The following is a 15,644-nucleotide window of genomic DNA, read 5'->3' as shown; positions in this document are numbered from 1 at the left end:
TAACGATCCGAAGATACACTCCCAATTTGGTGAAAGTCAGTAAGTTTTTAAAGGTTATCGAAATCTAGAAAGATGATTCATTGAATAAATGCATGTAAGAAAAGCAATTCAAAATCCAAGAAGAGGACTACGAACGAATAGAGTTGGTGAGCGTTTCACCAGTTAATCAAATGTTCGATTCCACGTGTCTACACCTTCTAAGGTGAGCATGTCGTACATGCCACCTACAGTTCACCTGGTTATTGTGGTTTGCAGGTTATTGTGTTATTTTGAGGGTTCACCAAGTACATATGAAAGATAACGACTTCGAGTTTCTACATCATAAAAAACAATTCAAAATTCGGAAAAGGAAAAAAAAAAAGCAGGGAATTTAATTGCACCAACTACCGTGCCAAACGATTAATTTCAAATCTATCATCGATAGGATGTAAAAGAGTCCGAACTACTTCTTCTGTATTGCGGATCGTCGAAATAAGCAAGAATAATATTTCTACGGAAAATGTCATTTATCTGGATTTCAATTGAAATATCAGAATCTGAAAGACACATTAGGTCATTCTATACGTATATTATTAATACGGACGACTAACTACAACAATCCTTGTCCGCTTTCTAATACAAGCCATAAAAATTCAAATCTTCAACAAAATGTAAATAATTTGTTTTAATAACTAAATATATTTTTCGTTAACAGACTATTTCTCATCGCATGCAGTCAACGTGATAAATTTATGCAACAATGGAGATTGTGTATTATAGTGTCGTATTAATAGAATAAGGGATAGATTTACATGCACAGTCTTTGCAATAATCTTTATATATTTTCATTTATTCACTAGATTCACGTCTTTTGATAATAAAATCTCATATACATTATTTTATACTAGTAACTCTGCACACGCGCGGCATATGTGTACAATTTTTTTTATTATTATCGATGGACTAAATTATAATTTGAAAATTTATGGAGTGACTAAATTGATATTTGAATTGTTGAAAAAAAATAAAAATTAAAGTGTGTGTTGAAATTTTTTTTAAAAAAAACAAAATAACAAAAAACAAAAGTGTAATGTTAGTATCATATAAAGGTAAAATTGGAAGAAAAGTTGGTGTCCTCCTGGATAGTTACTATCATGTGCTCAAACTTAATAAAATAGAATAGATTAACTAATACAAATGGAAAAATATTCCACTGAGTATTATTATAAATCTAAAAATGCAAAATAAAATAAGAGATATGAATGAGTAATCCCATAAATTTAAATAGAAAGAAGTCGTTTCTCCGCTGAGACAATTTAGAAATTGGGCGTATAATTCTTTTCCCTTTTTGAAAATTACAAAATAAATTAAAGAATAAGATACAAACTAAATTTCCATTTAATTCAAAAAAAATAAAGTTGATAGCCTTCACGTATCAATATTACAAGCATACGTCCATGGATTATTGGCATTTATAATCTTCATTCCAGGTGGCACAGCCAAGAACAGCAAGTTTATATCTGCGAAAGCTTTACTTTAGAGTCTTCTCGCGCTGCACTTTCCTATTACGAGTCAGTCCTGTAATCTCAGAAATCAACATCAGCACAAAATCTTCTTCGGTTTACATCAGGCCCGCCGAAAACTTGTAGATGGCGACTTTCTTCCGGGCCCTGGCAGTTTTTTATGTTTGTGTTTCTTTAACTTCGATAATCGGGATTGAGGCTGACAACATTCTGTGGCCATTTCAAGTTTTAGAAAATGGCCAGACTTTAGCCTCTGCGAACAAAAGATTTGAACTTGGATTCTTTAATGGCTTTTCCAAGGAGGAGTCATGTGGGGATTTATGGTATTTGGGTATATGGTACCGGGGTATCAATCCGTTAACAGTTGTGTGGATTGCTAACAGCGCGAACCCTTTGCGTGGATTTGACATAAAACTTCTTTTGAATTCTTCTGGAGATCTTTTTCTTCATGATGATAAAAAAGACAGGACCTTGATTGTTAAAATGAATCGGCCTGTGTCCAGGCCAGCGCTGGTGCTTCTGGATTCGGGTAATCTCGTAATTCGAGATGGTAAAAATCTGACTGATAAAAAGTACTTTTGGCAAAGCTTTGACTTTCCTACTGATACATTGCTACCGGGAATGAAGCTTGGGTGGGACTCAAAATCCGGCAGGGAACGTGTTCTAACATCATGGAGGACACCCAAGGATCCATCAAAAGGCGAGTTTGTGTTTAGAATCGAATCGATTCAATCGCCTCAGTTGTTACTTGAAATGCACAAGATTACTCAATCCAGGTGGGGTCCCTGGAATGGACATCGATTTAGTGGCGCCTGCTTTAGGAAGAGTAACCATGTATTCAGGCCAGTTTATCATTCTAGTTCTGGAGAGGTTTCTTTTAAATTCGAGACAATGGATGAATCGGTTTTACTGAGGTTGGTGGTGGATCAAATCGGTGTAATACAGTTTCTGAAATGGGAAAATGGTTCGCAAATTTGGGTTCCAATAATGACTTTGAATGAAGATATCTGTGACAGGTATGGCTCATGTGGACCTTATGGAGTTTGTTACCCAGACAATATTCCAAGGTGCAGGTGTCTGAAAGGATTTTTAGCCAATTTGTCCAATGACAGCCTCCGGATAGATCCCATGAATGGATGCAGGAGAAAGCTCACCCTGAAATGTAACAACGATGATGGTTTTGTGAAGCGCAAAGAACTGAAATTGCCTGATAATTTCACAGTCTGGCAGAGCTTGAGCCCTCAGCAGTGTGGGGATAACTGCTTAAAGGAGTGTTCTTGTATGGCTTACACGAACATAAATATATATGGAAACGGTAGTAAATGTGTCGTGTGGCTTGATAAATTGCTTGATATCAGATATTCTACCCGTGGAGGAGATACACTTTATATTCGTGTGGCACGTGGCGAACTAGGTATTTCTGCTTCACTTTTTCTATCATCAGAATTTGGCATACTCGCGATCCGGTTTTCATGGCTAGTACTAGTACACATGTTATAAATTTATTAAGACGCGATAAAAGGTTAACGAATCATAGTAAATGACAGTTGCCGGCCCAATGATCACCTTTAGTTTGGACAGGACGCGACAACAACGTAACAATGTATCTTCTGTAACAGCTCATGCACCGTTACCTTAATTAATATTCGATACAAGATTCGTGCGACGCATTCTTATGATCTGTATGCCTTTATCTGATAAATGTTCCCATTTAATAATAGTCCTGGAAAACATTATTGAGCTATACTGTTAATGGTCAACATTAATGAAGTTGCAAGTTGAAACATGCAGTAACAATTGGAAATCATCAATGTATGTTTCTGCATATACAGATATATTGACAAATCACATATTTGATTCAATATGAAGCTAAAAGGTTGTCTTCATTCAGGCAATAAATGATTTTCTGTTTTATGTTCTTGGCCAGAATCGATTTCTTCTGCCCAGAGGCACAGAATGCACACAGCAGTTTGCATCCTCCTTCTTTCAGCAATTTTGTGGACAGCAGCCTGGTGCACCACGTACTTTATATCCGACTCCAAAAGAACAAAGAATCTAGGTGCATGAAACACTATCGAATTTTTTGAGTTCACCTTGGTTCATTCCATGTTGGTGTCATAATGTTCTTAATCATTTGTCCTATGCAGCAGATGAACTTGTGAACAACCAATCTTCACGAGTTAAAGATGGACAAGACATACAATTCTTTAACATAAACACGATTTCTGCTGCTACTAACAATTTTTCCCTCACTAACAAGATTGGGGCAGGTGGTTTTGGTCCCGTTTATCAGGTATCTCTTATGTCCCATTCTGGGAAAAAAAACTGTTGCCCAAAAAGGCTTGTGTTTTTATCATTTATTTGTGCCTCATGCACAGGGTGAATTAACAAACGGGCAGATGATAGCAGTGAAGAGGCTGTCTAAATTTTCAAGCCAAGGGGATGAGGAATTTCAAAATGAATTAAGCTTGATTGCACAGCTTCAGCACAGTAATCTAGTTAAGCTTTTAGGGTGCTGCACTGAAGGAGATGAGAGGATACTGGTGTACGAGTACATGCCTAATAAAAGCCTCGACAAATTCTTATTTGGTATATACAAGTCACCATATTTATATTATAAGGAGAATAATTTCATTTCACTAATTTCATGCTAATTTCTGGTATACAAAGAAAACATAATGGTGGGTTTGGCAGATCATGTTACAAGAAGAATTCTCTCATGGGAAAAAAGCTTCCAGATTCTTAAAGGGGTCGCTAAGGGATTAAAACATCTGCATTCTGGTACAGAACTAAGAATAATTCACAGGGACTTGAAGGCCGGCAACATTTTGCTGGATGATGAAATGAACCCAAAAATATCTGACTTTGGTTTAGCAAGAAACGTTGTAGCTGAAACAGAGGAGATCACGAGGCGAGTAACTGGAACATAGTAAGTAACACACCAGCAACAACTGCCACTGCAAACCATGTGTGGCCGTCTATATGGCCGTCTATTTTACTGTGGTAAGCATTCATGATCAGATGGCCTCTAACCTTTGATAATATGTGCAGTGGATATATGTCACCAGAGTACGCGATGACCGGCCGTTACTCGACAAAATCAGACGTTTTCAGCTTCGGCGTTCTAGTACTAGAAGTCATAAGTGGCCGAAGGAACTGGGGATTCCATCACCCTGATCATGATTTTAACCTTCTGGGACACGTAAGTTTGCAAAATATTCACCTTGACGCTTGAACCAAAAAAACTAATCAAAGTGTGCAGGGATGGAGCCAGAAAAACTAAGTCGGGGGGCGATTTTTTTTAATAATTAATTATCAAAAAATAAACATTGCAATTGATTTAAGTTTTTATTTTCTATTCTCTTGCTTTGTCATTTTTTGTTAGTGACTATCGATTTTTCTCATATATATTTTTTAATTTTTTTTTATCTTTTTTAAAAAAACAATGTTAAAACGGAAGCAAGCACATAGTGAACTTTTCGGTCCCCCAATATCTCTAGTACCCTATTCTATAAACATAACAAATGAAGGAGGCCGCCATACCCTCCCTGAATTCGTCTCTGCCCGGGTGTATAAATAACTTCTTCATCACAATTTCCAGGCCTGGAATTTATGGGCTCGGGGAAAAGCTTTGGAACTGATGGATCCAGTCCTGGAAGAATCCTTCCTGGAAAATGAGGTCACGCGATGCATTCAAGTCGGTCTTTTGTGCGTCCAGTGTCACTCTAGGGAGAGACCCGCAATGCCGGACGTGGTTTCCATGTTGCAGAACGAAGATGTAATATCGATGGAACCTCGGGAACCTGGGTTTTACAGCCTGAAATCAGCCAGAGAGCTGAGTTATTTAGCGCGAGCAAATCAAGAAACTGTTAACGGATTAACAATTACAACATTGACAGGGAGATCATAATGTATTGATTATTTAAATAGAAAATTAATTATACAATTTGATTCACTATAGCAAAATTATCACAGAAATAAGTCGCGCAACTGCTGTGCAAATCCTGTGCAGGTTTTGTGCTAAGCTTGTGCATGTCCTATATATAATATATAAAGAAAATTTGTTAGAATTTTAAAATCAGTGACTGATTGTAATTTGATTTCCATAAACACTTGAACATTCTAATATAAATAGTATATTTTTCATTATATTTGCAGTAATCACATGATTGAAAAAAAATCTAAAAAATTAAGATAAACTAAAAAATTAGAACATTGATCAATATTTGTTTGACATATTTCGAGAAACGATCGTTAAATTAAAATATGCAAAAGTAAAGTGTTTTTGAATTATTGAGGGATCATTATAATTCGATTATTATAACAATAAATAAAACATCATAACTAGTTTTTTTTTTTTTAAATAAAATTTGCAAACGTGCCGAAATAGACTAGGATGGGAATTCATCTAACATTGATAAATTTCCAATGCTTACTTTATTTTATTTTATTAACGAGTACTAAAAATTGTAAAATCTGATGTCAAAAAAACTATCAATAATCTTTTATAGAAATGATTAATTAGGTCTTGAAAGAATCATACTTCTCTCGTCCCAAAATAAAATTCTTATATGCTGTGGTACAAGATAGAACAATTTAATATTTAAATTTGACTATTTTATTTATTTTAATTACTATTTTTAAATTTAATATGATAAAGTTTTTTCATTGTGGTATATGAAGTTTTTTATGTTTGAAAATATTTACAATATAAATTAGCTTAATTAATAACATTAAGACCATAAAGGAAATATCAGGAGCTAGTAGCATTCAAGAAAAATGAAAGACCATAATTTCAGCATAAAATCAAGGGAACATTATTTTTTTAGGTCATATTTTTTGTGATTTTGATCAATTAGTCTCGTATATTTTTCATTTTTTAATAATAATTTTATTATTTTTATTTAGAAATGCTGATGTTTCAGTGCTGCATTGGGTTTTGTTTAGATGTGATTTATGCACTAAATCTATATATATATAAAAGCAGAGTTTTTGCCAAAAATAGTAATTTCCCGCCAAAATGTCATTTCTAAAAAAAGAAAGATTTATTATGAATATTGATATATGTGTACTGCAATAAATGATCACTTCAATTATTGTTTGCATCGATTAAATCAATTCATTTAATTCAATTTTGAATTTAATTAATTTTTATATTAATTCATATGTAATTTGTGTATTATATGTTTTTTTACTCAAATTCAAAATAAACTCTATTGAAAACATAAACTATATTAAAAATTTCGCATTGATTATATCAATCAGTTTGATTAAAAATTGTATAAAAAATTTAAAATACAAATGCTTGCAATGTTCAGTATCACTCATGAGGTAAATAATTCAAAAATATATTTTTCTATTTTAAGTAATTTCCTGCCCAAATTATTTACTAAAAAAGAAATACAATATTTAATTAGTTTATTTAATTTTTCTAAAAATAAAATTGATTAAGTTTTAAAAGTTATCACTGCAACAAGGTTTTCCAATTAACATTAATTTACCATTTAATAATCATAAATTTTTGATCTCAAATACATATTATTTCGAAATTACCTTAATTTGAAAGAATTAATAAGTTGTAATTTTTTTCCAAAATCATATGTATATTGTATATCTTGATTTGTCTTCTTAAAAATTCAAATAAGAGAGCACAAAAAAATTAAAAGAGATATATTCAAAAAAATTTCAAATTGACATTTATAACTATATATATATATATATATATATATATATATATAAAAGCAGAGTTTTTGCCAAAAATAGTAATTTCCAGCCAAAATGTCATTTTAAAAAAGGAAATATTTATCTTAAATATTGACATATGTGTACTACAATAAATCATTAGTTCAATTATTGTTTGCATTTATTATATCAATTCATTTAATTCAATTTTGAATTTACTTAATTTTTATATTAATTCAAATATAATTTATGTATTATATGTTTTTATTTTTTTTACTCAAATTAAAACTAATGTATATTGAAAACAAACATTATATTAAAATTTTTGCATTGATTATATCAATCAGTTTAATTAAAAACTGTATAAATAAATTTAAAATATAAATGATTGCAATGTTCAGTATCACTCATAAAGTAAATCATTCAAAAATAAATTTTGCTATTTTAAATAATTTCCAGCCCAAATCTATATCTATAAATATAAAAACTGAATTTTCGACAAAAATAATAATTTCCCGCCAAAATGTCATTTCTAAAAAAGGAAAGATTTATCATGAATTCAAATAAGAGAGCACAAGAAAATTAAAAAAGATAGATTCAAAAGAGTTTCAAATGGACATTAAATTACTCTCAATAAACATGTATATTATCATCAATAATCAGAAATAGTTTGACACTCAATGCATGCAATTCGAGATTTTCATAATTTGAAAGAGTTAATGTATGATATAATTCTGTCAAAAGCATAAAATGTATAATTTTTGTCCCTTGAGATGTCTTATTTGAATTTTAAATTATAAATAATGCAATATTGCATATTATGTTATAAACCAATTTTATTCTATTTATCTTACTAAATTTATCTACTCCAAAATCGAATTCTGAAATGACTCCTCTTTTCAGCACCATATATGAGCTGATCCTTCCAACATGTAATGTTCGTTTAAATTTAGATTTGTTCGTTGTTATGAACTACGTACCTATATATGAAAACAACAAGAACAACGAGACATTAAATTGAAATCTGTCTTTCATGACCGATAAGTAAAAAATATTATTCTTCTATTCGTAAAAAATTTTAATTATTAAGTATTAATAATGTGATAATTATTTCTATATTACAAAGTTCACGCATACATGATAGTATAAAATATCCCGTAATGGAAATGATTAAACCATATGTAAAGAAAGTAAACATCTTATTAGAAGACATCATATAAAATTTATTGACATGGTTTCGGAATACACATAGTAAATGTTAATAAAATAAATTTTCTGATTTATACATGATTTACTTATGATCATATATTTCACTTTTTTTCGGAATAATAGACTGTTGTGTATATTATGAAGAGATTTTTTAAAAATAAATAAAATCACAACCCATTTGAATAAAGATATTGATGAAACAATTATTGTTATCATTCAAATGTGTCAAACACGTGTCATGTCACAAAATTGTTTGTGAATGTGGATTTAGACGAAATTACTGAATTTTTAAAAAAATATTTTCATTAATTTTATTGAATGTGATTTAAAACTATTTTTTATCACATGTTAAAAAATAATAATATATAACTTCTCGAAAATTAAAGAATTAAATATGTATTAAGGTTGTTAGTCGACATGAATAGACTACACACGATAATCATCATATCATTGAATTAGGCTAACACAATCTAAAATTTTGATATATGATAGAGATTATTAGCCAAAAAAATTAATCGACATGCTTTTTATTTAAGAAAGTTTTTTAAAATTAGCGAAAAAATAGTTTTTACTTTTATTTTTTATAATTATATAAATTTGTTCAATTTAAATATCTATTCATTTTTCACTGATTTGTAATAATATCATCCCGTGCATCGCACGGGTTAAATACTAGTAATTATAATACCGCTGCACCATTTAATTCTTCAACAAAAAAAAAATGCTAAAGTCTTACGTACAATATTAACTAGACATTGGCACATGGAATTCGTTAACTAGTAGAGTCAGTTTTTGGCATAAAAGCTTTAGTCCAAGCTGCTAGGAATTTTCGGACAGGAAAATGATGGCATGACATTTCGATAGATAAAAAAAAATGTGATATGATATGATATGATATGATTTTGGTGATATGTGATGGTTAATGTATTATTAATTTTTGTGATGAAAAGTAGTATAACATTTGGATGAATATTGAATGACAATCATGCCAATATTTTACTTTGTTAAATGAGTTGTATAATTTTTTAGGTAAAAAATTTTAAACGTCGAAAAATTGATGAAATGTACCCAAAAAAATATAAAATTATCCACTCAACTTTAACGAGTAAAACATGATAAGATTAGAGAACTAAATTTATAAGTTTCCCTGATATTATCATTAATTATAGTATTAGTGTTCTTTCGCATACTATGCGTATATGCATATTAAAAAAATTTGGTGTTAAATGAATTTTAAAATTTAAAACTTTCGAAAAAAAATTAAATTTTTTTTATGTTATGAGTGATATAAATATTTAATTAAAAAATATAGATAAAAATATAGACATATTTTATTAAGACATAGTAGATATATATAAGATGAAAATTTATTAAAACAAGTTTAATAACATTTTCCCTTAAAGAAAAATAGAATATTTTGTAATTTAAAAAAATGTATTTTTAATTTATAAAAAATAGATAATGATATTAAAGTTAATTATTTTAGTTGTCTCGAATTTAATAACATAGTGTAATGAAAATAATATAACATCCTAGGTGAAAAAAATTATAGTATATCCTCTAATAAGAATTTGACAAGTGGCATGATGCATATATGATATATAGTCTCGACTAGCTCTACGTAGCTCGATAGGGACATTATGCCGACAATTAACCATAATATTTTTTTAATGAAAATGAAAATTGTAATCTATATATAGTTTGAAAATATTAAATTACTTATTGGCAAGGTGTTTTCTTCTTCTTCTGGGTCAAAATAACATTTGTAACAACACACGAACAAGGGATTTTCACGGGGTGGAAAAAAGCAGATCCTGCCGTATGACTATTTCACTTCACACTTAAAATTTCAAGAAATCTTTTTTCCCAAAACGTAAAAAAAAAGGTGATTTGGTGTCGGGAGATGATGAGGTCATGTTGTTGGTCAATTTATGATCTTAGTCCAATAATTTTCAATTTTCTTCTCTTCTAACAGGAGTGTTGATATGGTGCTGGAAGATGATGAGGTAGCTGGCGCCTGATACTGGAAAATGATTACACGACACCAAAATTTATTGACGTGGCTCCGGATATTAATTATGGACATTTCTGATATTACGTTAATACTCCAATAAAAAATGACGAAATTGCGAAAAATATAAATAATTGTACTAAAAAGAATTCACTGACAATATGATCACAAAAGAAAACATACGTGTTAAAGGACTAAAAATATAATTTCTCATAATTACTTGAATTCTTGAGTTGTTTTACTATATATTCATTTAGCTCTCCTACAGAGTTGTATTAAGAGGTAGAATTGAGTTTTTAATCATAGAAAGAATGATTTATTTGTTCCATTAAGTTTTAAAAAGTTTAGTTTTAGTACAATAAATTTTTATTTTCAACTATTTTGGTACAATTGCTGACGTGATATGAGACAAGTCGATATTTTTCGATGTAATGTCAGTAATTTTTGGTATCATCTCAGTAATTGATGAAAATAGCAAAAATTACAAATTAGTGCTCCAAAATCAAATTTTAAAAACTTAGTTGTCCAAAGTCGAAATTGAAATGGTAGTAGGAAAAAAACTATTTTCCTTATATTATATTGCTTTCGTAACAAGAATTGGCCTCATAGAACAAAATTGTTTGGTTTCTTATATTTTCTACATATTTAAAGTATGATATTATGGAAAATTTATTTTTAAAATTTTAAGATACTTTTCGAGTTCTAGAACTGATATTGTATACTGCTACTATTTCAATCTCAAAAATAGCGAGAAACCCTAAAAGCACGGCGAAAAGAAAGCCTTTCTAACTTCCGCCACAATAATAAACAACTGAAGAGTTAAAAAAACACAATTAATTATAGATTAAATTCTAAATAATACCATCAACATCCTCTTTTCTTTCAATAATTAATAATAATTAATTGATTACATGTACGAGCCCGTTTGGTATAAAAAGCTAAAATTAAAAAAGTGCTTTTTTTTTAAAAAAAAATGTTTTTTTAATTTTTAACTTGTTTGGGTGGGCTTCTAGTGCTTAAAAAGCACTTATTTAAGTTGAAATTAGAGCTTTTTTAAAAGCCATATTTTAGAGCTTTTTTCACTAGCTTTTTTAATAACCTTAAAAAAAACATCCACCAGTAGCCTCCTCTCAATCTTTTCTCCATTCTTCTACAAGGTACAATTTTTTTTTTCCGTCGAGGTTTTTGTTCGTTCATTTTTTTCTGCTTTCTTTTTGATGCAGAATCTACACTCCCTATTCATTTACGTCTGTATTACGTATTGTGAATTAGATAATTATGTTACAATTCGGTCAATGATCCGATAAATCCAGGAAGTCAGGAAGGGGAAAGTATTTGCTTATTCCATTTTTTTGCAACTACGTATATAATATTCATCAATTCTTGTGTATTACATATATAATATTATATTAATTAAAATATGTTATATACCATAATATTACTGTAATATTATTTAATCCTTGTTTGTATTACTTTTTCATTTATGATATTGTGAATTAGATAATCTATTGTTTTTTTATGTTTTATTTTTTGAATATAGAATGTATTCGAAGTTAGCTCCTAAACGAGGATTATCAAATCCAAGTCAATTACCTAGATATACGATTGAGACTGTTGAACCTGGATTTGTTGCTGATGGGAATAATAAGGCGGATTTGACTGATCAGAATACCGAAATATTTTTAAAAATTTGTGAGGAAGAAATTGAATCTGGCAATAAGCCTACCAAACATTTAAACAAAACGGGGTACACAAATTTAGTTTCAAAATTTCATGAGAGAACGAGACTTTCTTTGAATAAAAAACAATTCAAAAATAAATGGGATTCTACGAGAAAATATTTTGCACTGTGGGCAGAACTTATTGGAAATAATGAGACTGGACCTTGGTTGGGATCATAATAAGATGACCGTGCAAGCTGATAATAGTTGGTGGGAGGATAAGATTAATGTACATAAGAATTGAGAGATGACATAAGAAATTCTCTGCCAATACAAGGTCGACATTGAACTATTAGTTTTTATTTAAATAAATTAAAGTAGAATGTAAACATTAACCATTGTTATTAACAAATGTTTTTATGGTTGTTAAGATTTCAATATTTTATTGTTTTGGTATGGATTTAATTATTTATATTTATACATCACACTTGTTTAGAGATTCGTTATAAAATATATATATAAATTAATGAGTTAAAAAAGCACTTTAATGATATGTATCTAAAGACATTTATTAATTTAAAAAGTGCTTTTTATCTATTCATCCAAACACAATATTAACACAACTTTTACTTAAAAAAGCACTTTTAAAAGCCAACTTAAAAAAGCACTTTTTTAATCAAAAAACTTTTGATACCAAACGGGCTCGTAAACTTTTTGAATATCTAAAGCTGGTGGAACTGAAGCACTACATAAAAGAAAGAAACAGGAACAAAGCTTCCACTAATATAATCTGCTAAATTTAGCTCTAAATCGTATTATATTACCTACACTAATTAATCTATAGCTAAATTTAGCACTTGTTCCTGTTCTTCACCTTCATCTTAATCAGTCTTAAATTCTTAATACAGATTATTATATTACAATTCATCATTTGCCATCCTACACAAGATATGGCCCAGCATTGGCTGTCTTCCATGGACGGCCATCTCTTTTCTTTACCTTTTCTATTATTTTCCAAGCTTCTTGAGGGAAAAAAGGGGGAAAAAAAGACAAAAACAAGTTGGGATTCGTTAAGTATTATCTTCTCTCTATCCAGCTTTTTCATGGATAGAAATTACGATACAGTCTAGTTCTTGAAAATCAGTTGTCTTTTTTGGGTACCCTTCCTTGGCCTAATCCTTTTCTCTACCTGAAGCTGACTCCAAATGTGTGTGTCCAGAAATCAGATGTAGTCTCGGCAGCAACAGGGAAGGTGGTCGATATCGGCACCAGGCAAAGGCCTTGGCTTTTTAAATCTTGTTTCAGCCCTTCTCGATCCTTAGGTTTAATATTACCCGCCTGCATTAAATATAAATCTTTTATATTACGACTACTAACGTCTTAAATTTCCTAGATTAATCTTGAAATTTTTAATGAGGTACGTAGTAGTTTACAAGAAACGATAATCGGTTTCAAGCATTTTCATGTATATGGCCTTAAAGCAGGTTGAGTGGAAAAATAAATAGTTGGACTTAGTCATCTTGTTCTTAGATCTGATACCTGTTGATGTTGCAGTGGAGGAGAGCCATTTTTCAAATATGGAGTACTTAATACCTGTAAGCGAGAAACATACAAAAGTATGTGTAAAAATCTGAGATAAAAGTGTAATTAAAGAATATTAATGAAACATTTTGAGTTAAATTATTGCAAGGTCTAGCATACCTTGACTTGATCATGGAGAAACTCGATATATTCAATTGCTTCGTGGAGAACTGATGCTGTATCAGTCTGAAAGGATAATAAACATTCAGTTAATTTAAAAATATTAATTAAGCCTGTTGAAATGTGGAGGAAAGATTGAATATTTTTACCTTCCCGAAAGGTGAGACCAGCTGCTGGAGGGCGGTTATTCGGTCCCCAAGTTTCTCTTTTCGGACCTGTCGAAAAACGTTGGAAGTTATCATCAATTTTCCTCGCAAGAAACAATGGTTTCTACTTAAAAAAGAAAAAGAGAGAAGTTGCCATTAATTTTTTTTCAAAAGCTGAGAATAATCTATCATGTCTATTTACTGTACCTTAAAGGTTGGGAATGGTGATGGAGTCTCAATTCGGGGACGCTTGAAGGCCGGTTCGCTGCTGTTTTGTTTCTTTGTAACCGAGGCTATTTCTCGGGCTTCTTCGTGATGTTTTGCAAAACTGATATCGGGGATGCTGTTTTTTATGTTGTTGTGAATGGATGGAAGGATTGGGGAGTTTGTTGAAGGGATAAAATTCGACGAATCATGGCGCAAAACTGAAGCTGTGGCGTTCCAGAAGCGTGTGTTGTTGCTGAACGGAAAATGATTAGCAGGCTGTTGTTGCCTTGATGGCTGGATCACCATGGAAGAAGATTTAGGCAAACTGGACGGTAATAGTTCGTTCGAATTCATACCATAGCTCGCTTCCGACAAATAATTCATTTCCCGGTCATCTAAAAAAGATAATACGTGAGGCTGAGGATTATCTTGGCCCAACAAATTCGGCATCAAGGATGAAGTGTAGCTATATGAAGATGAGTTCAGTGGAAAGTTTATCGATAATTCTTCGCAAGTTGCAGCACATGATTCGATGGGATTAGCGGCGGAATTTAATGGCTGATGCCGTATAGAAAACTCCTGATTCACTTGTTTGAATGGGTTACTGGACAAATCTTCACAGAAATTATTGGGAGTATTGATCCAGTTTTCTTGCCGATAATTCATGATTTGAGAATAATTTTCCTCCGATCTCGCACTTTCATGACTGCAAGATGACAAGAAGAAAACAAATGAAAAACTTGGACGATTGACTTTCTTCTGCGGATGACTACAAACAAAACAAATTAAAAAACCCAACTTTTCATAAGAGTAATACAGAATTTCTGGACCAGCAGCAGGGCAACAAGTTGGTTAAACAAATAAAACACTTCCGTAAAAAGTCAAAGGAAAAACTTACGGAAAATCCCGATTCCAGCAATCAGTTGACAAGCTTTCATTCGAAATTTGAAGCTGAGTTTTCGGTACATCTTGAAGAGTTGTGCAGCTACCAACGGAAGCTGAACCGGCGGAGTCGTCGCTCGATATCACCGTGTTATTCATGTCCATCACCGGTTCATTACAATTATTCGGCCACCCCAAGTTTCCGAAGTCGTTGAATGCCCATGAACATGGCGAGGAACCGAACAGATTTCTCGGCGAATTCCACCAGTTCCCGCTGCAAACTTGAAATTCTTCCGCCATAGTCACTTGTGAAATCATGTAAGTTACTCGAGAAGTGCTTGTTCTTTCTGAAGTCAGCTGGATATAAACGTGAATTCTTGAATTTTGTGAGATAGGTTTGTATGAAAGTAAAATTTCAACGCAGGTCGACGTGTTTATATAGACATGGATATATGTTTAGTATACGTTTGGTTGAAAGGATAAGATAAACTAATGATTAGTATGTAAATGATAAAGAAAATAATTGTGGTACGATTGTAATATATGGTGTAAAATAATATTATGTTTGGTAAGATTTTTAAGTGTAGGATAATTTTGAATTTTTTGATGAAAAGACAAAATTGCCCTTTCCCTACGCGGCGGC

General features: G+C 31.1%; 2 protein-coding genes across 2 annotated transcripts; one reads left to right on the top strand and one right to left on the bottom strand.

The window, feature by feature from the left end:
- The first annotated feature begins 2,108 nt into the window (after positions 1-2,108).
- LOC142522045 (G-type lectin S-receptor-like serine/threonine-protein kinase At4g27290) lies at positions 2,109-5,412 on the top strand. The gene is made up of 6 exons (XM_075625214.1): positions 2,109-2,916; positions 3,650-3,795; positions 3,881-4,091; positions 4,197-4,431; positions 4,554-4,704; positions 5,104-5,412. The coding sequence occupies exons 1-6, from the start codon at positions 2,124-2,126 to the stop codon at positions 5,410-5,412; spliced, it is 1,845 nt and encodes a 614-aa protein (XP_075481329.1). The 5' UTR covers positions 2,109-2,123.
- A 7,376-nt stretch (positions 5,413-12,788) lies between these two features.
- Positions 12,789-15,429, bottom strand: LOC142523163 (transcription factor bHLH112-like). Its single transcript, XM_075626820.1, has 6 exons — positions 15,018-15,429; positions 14,120-14,825; positions 13,916-13,981; positions 13,767-13,832; positions 13,605-13,658; positions 12,789-13,403 (listed from the first exon to the last, which is right to left on the bottom strand). Exons 1-6 carry the CDS (start codon positions 15,317-15,319, stop codon positions 13,251-13,253), a joined length of 1,347 nt encoding a protein of 448 aa, XP_075482935.1. The 5' UTR covers positions 15,320-15,429; the 3' UTR covers positions 12,789-13,250.
- Between the last annotated feature and the right edge of the window lie 215 nt (positions 15,430-15,644).

Source organism: Primulina tabacum, chromosome 13 (assembly GCF_025594145.1).
Source record: "Primulina tabacum isolate GXHZ01 chromosome 13, ASM2559414v2, whole genome shotgun sequence".
NCBI classification, from domain to species: Eukaryota; Viridiplantae; Streptophyta; class Magnoliopsida; order Lamiales; family Gesneriaceae; genus Primulina; species Primulina tabacum.
The sequence above is the reverse complement of the archived record's forward strand: the minus strand, read 5'-3'. Positions and strand labels throughout refer to the sequence as shown.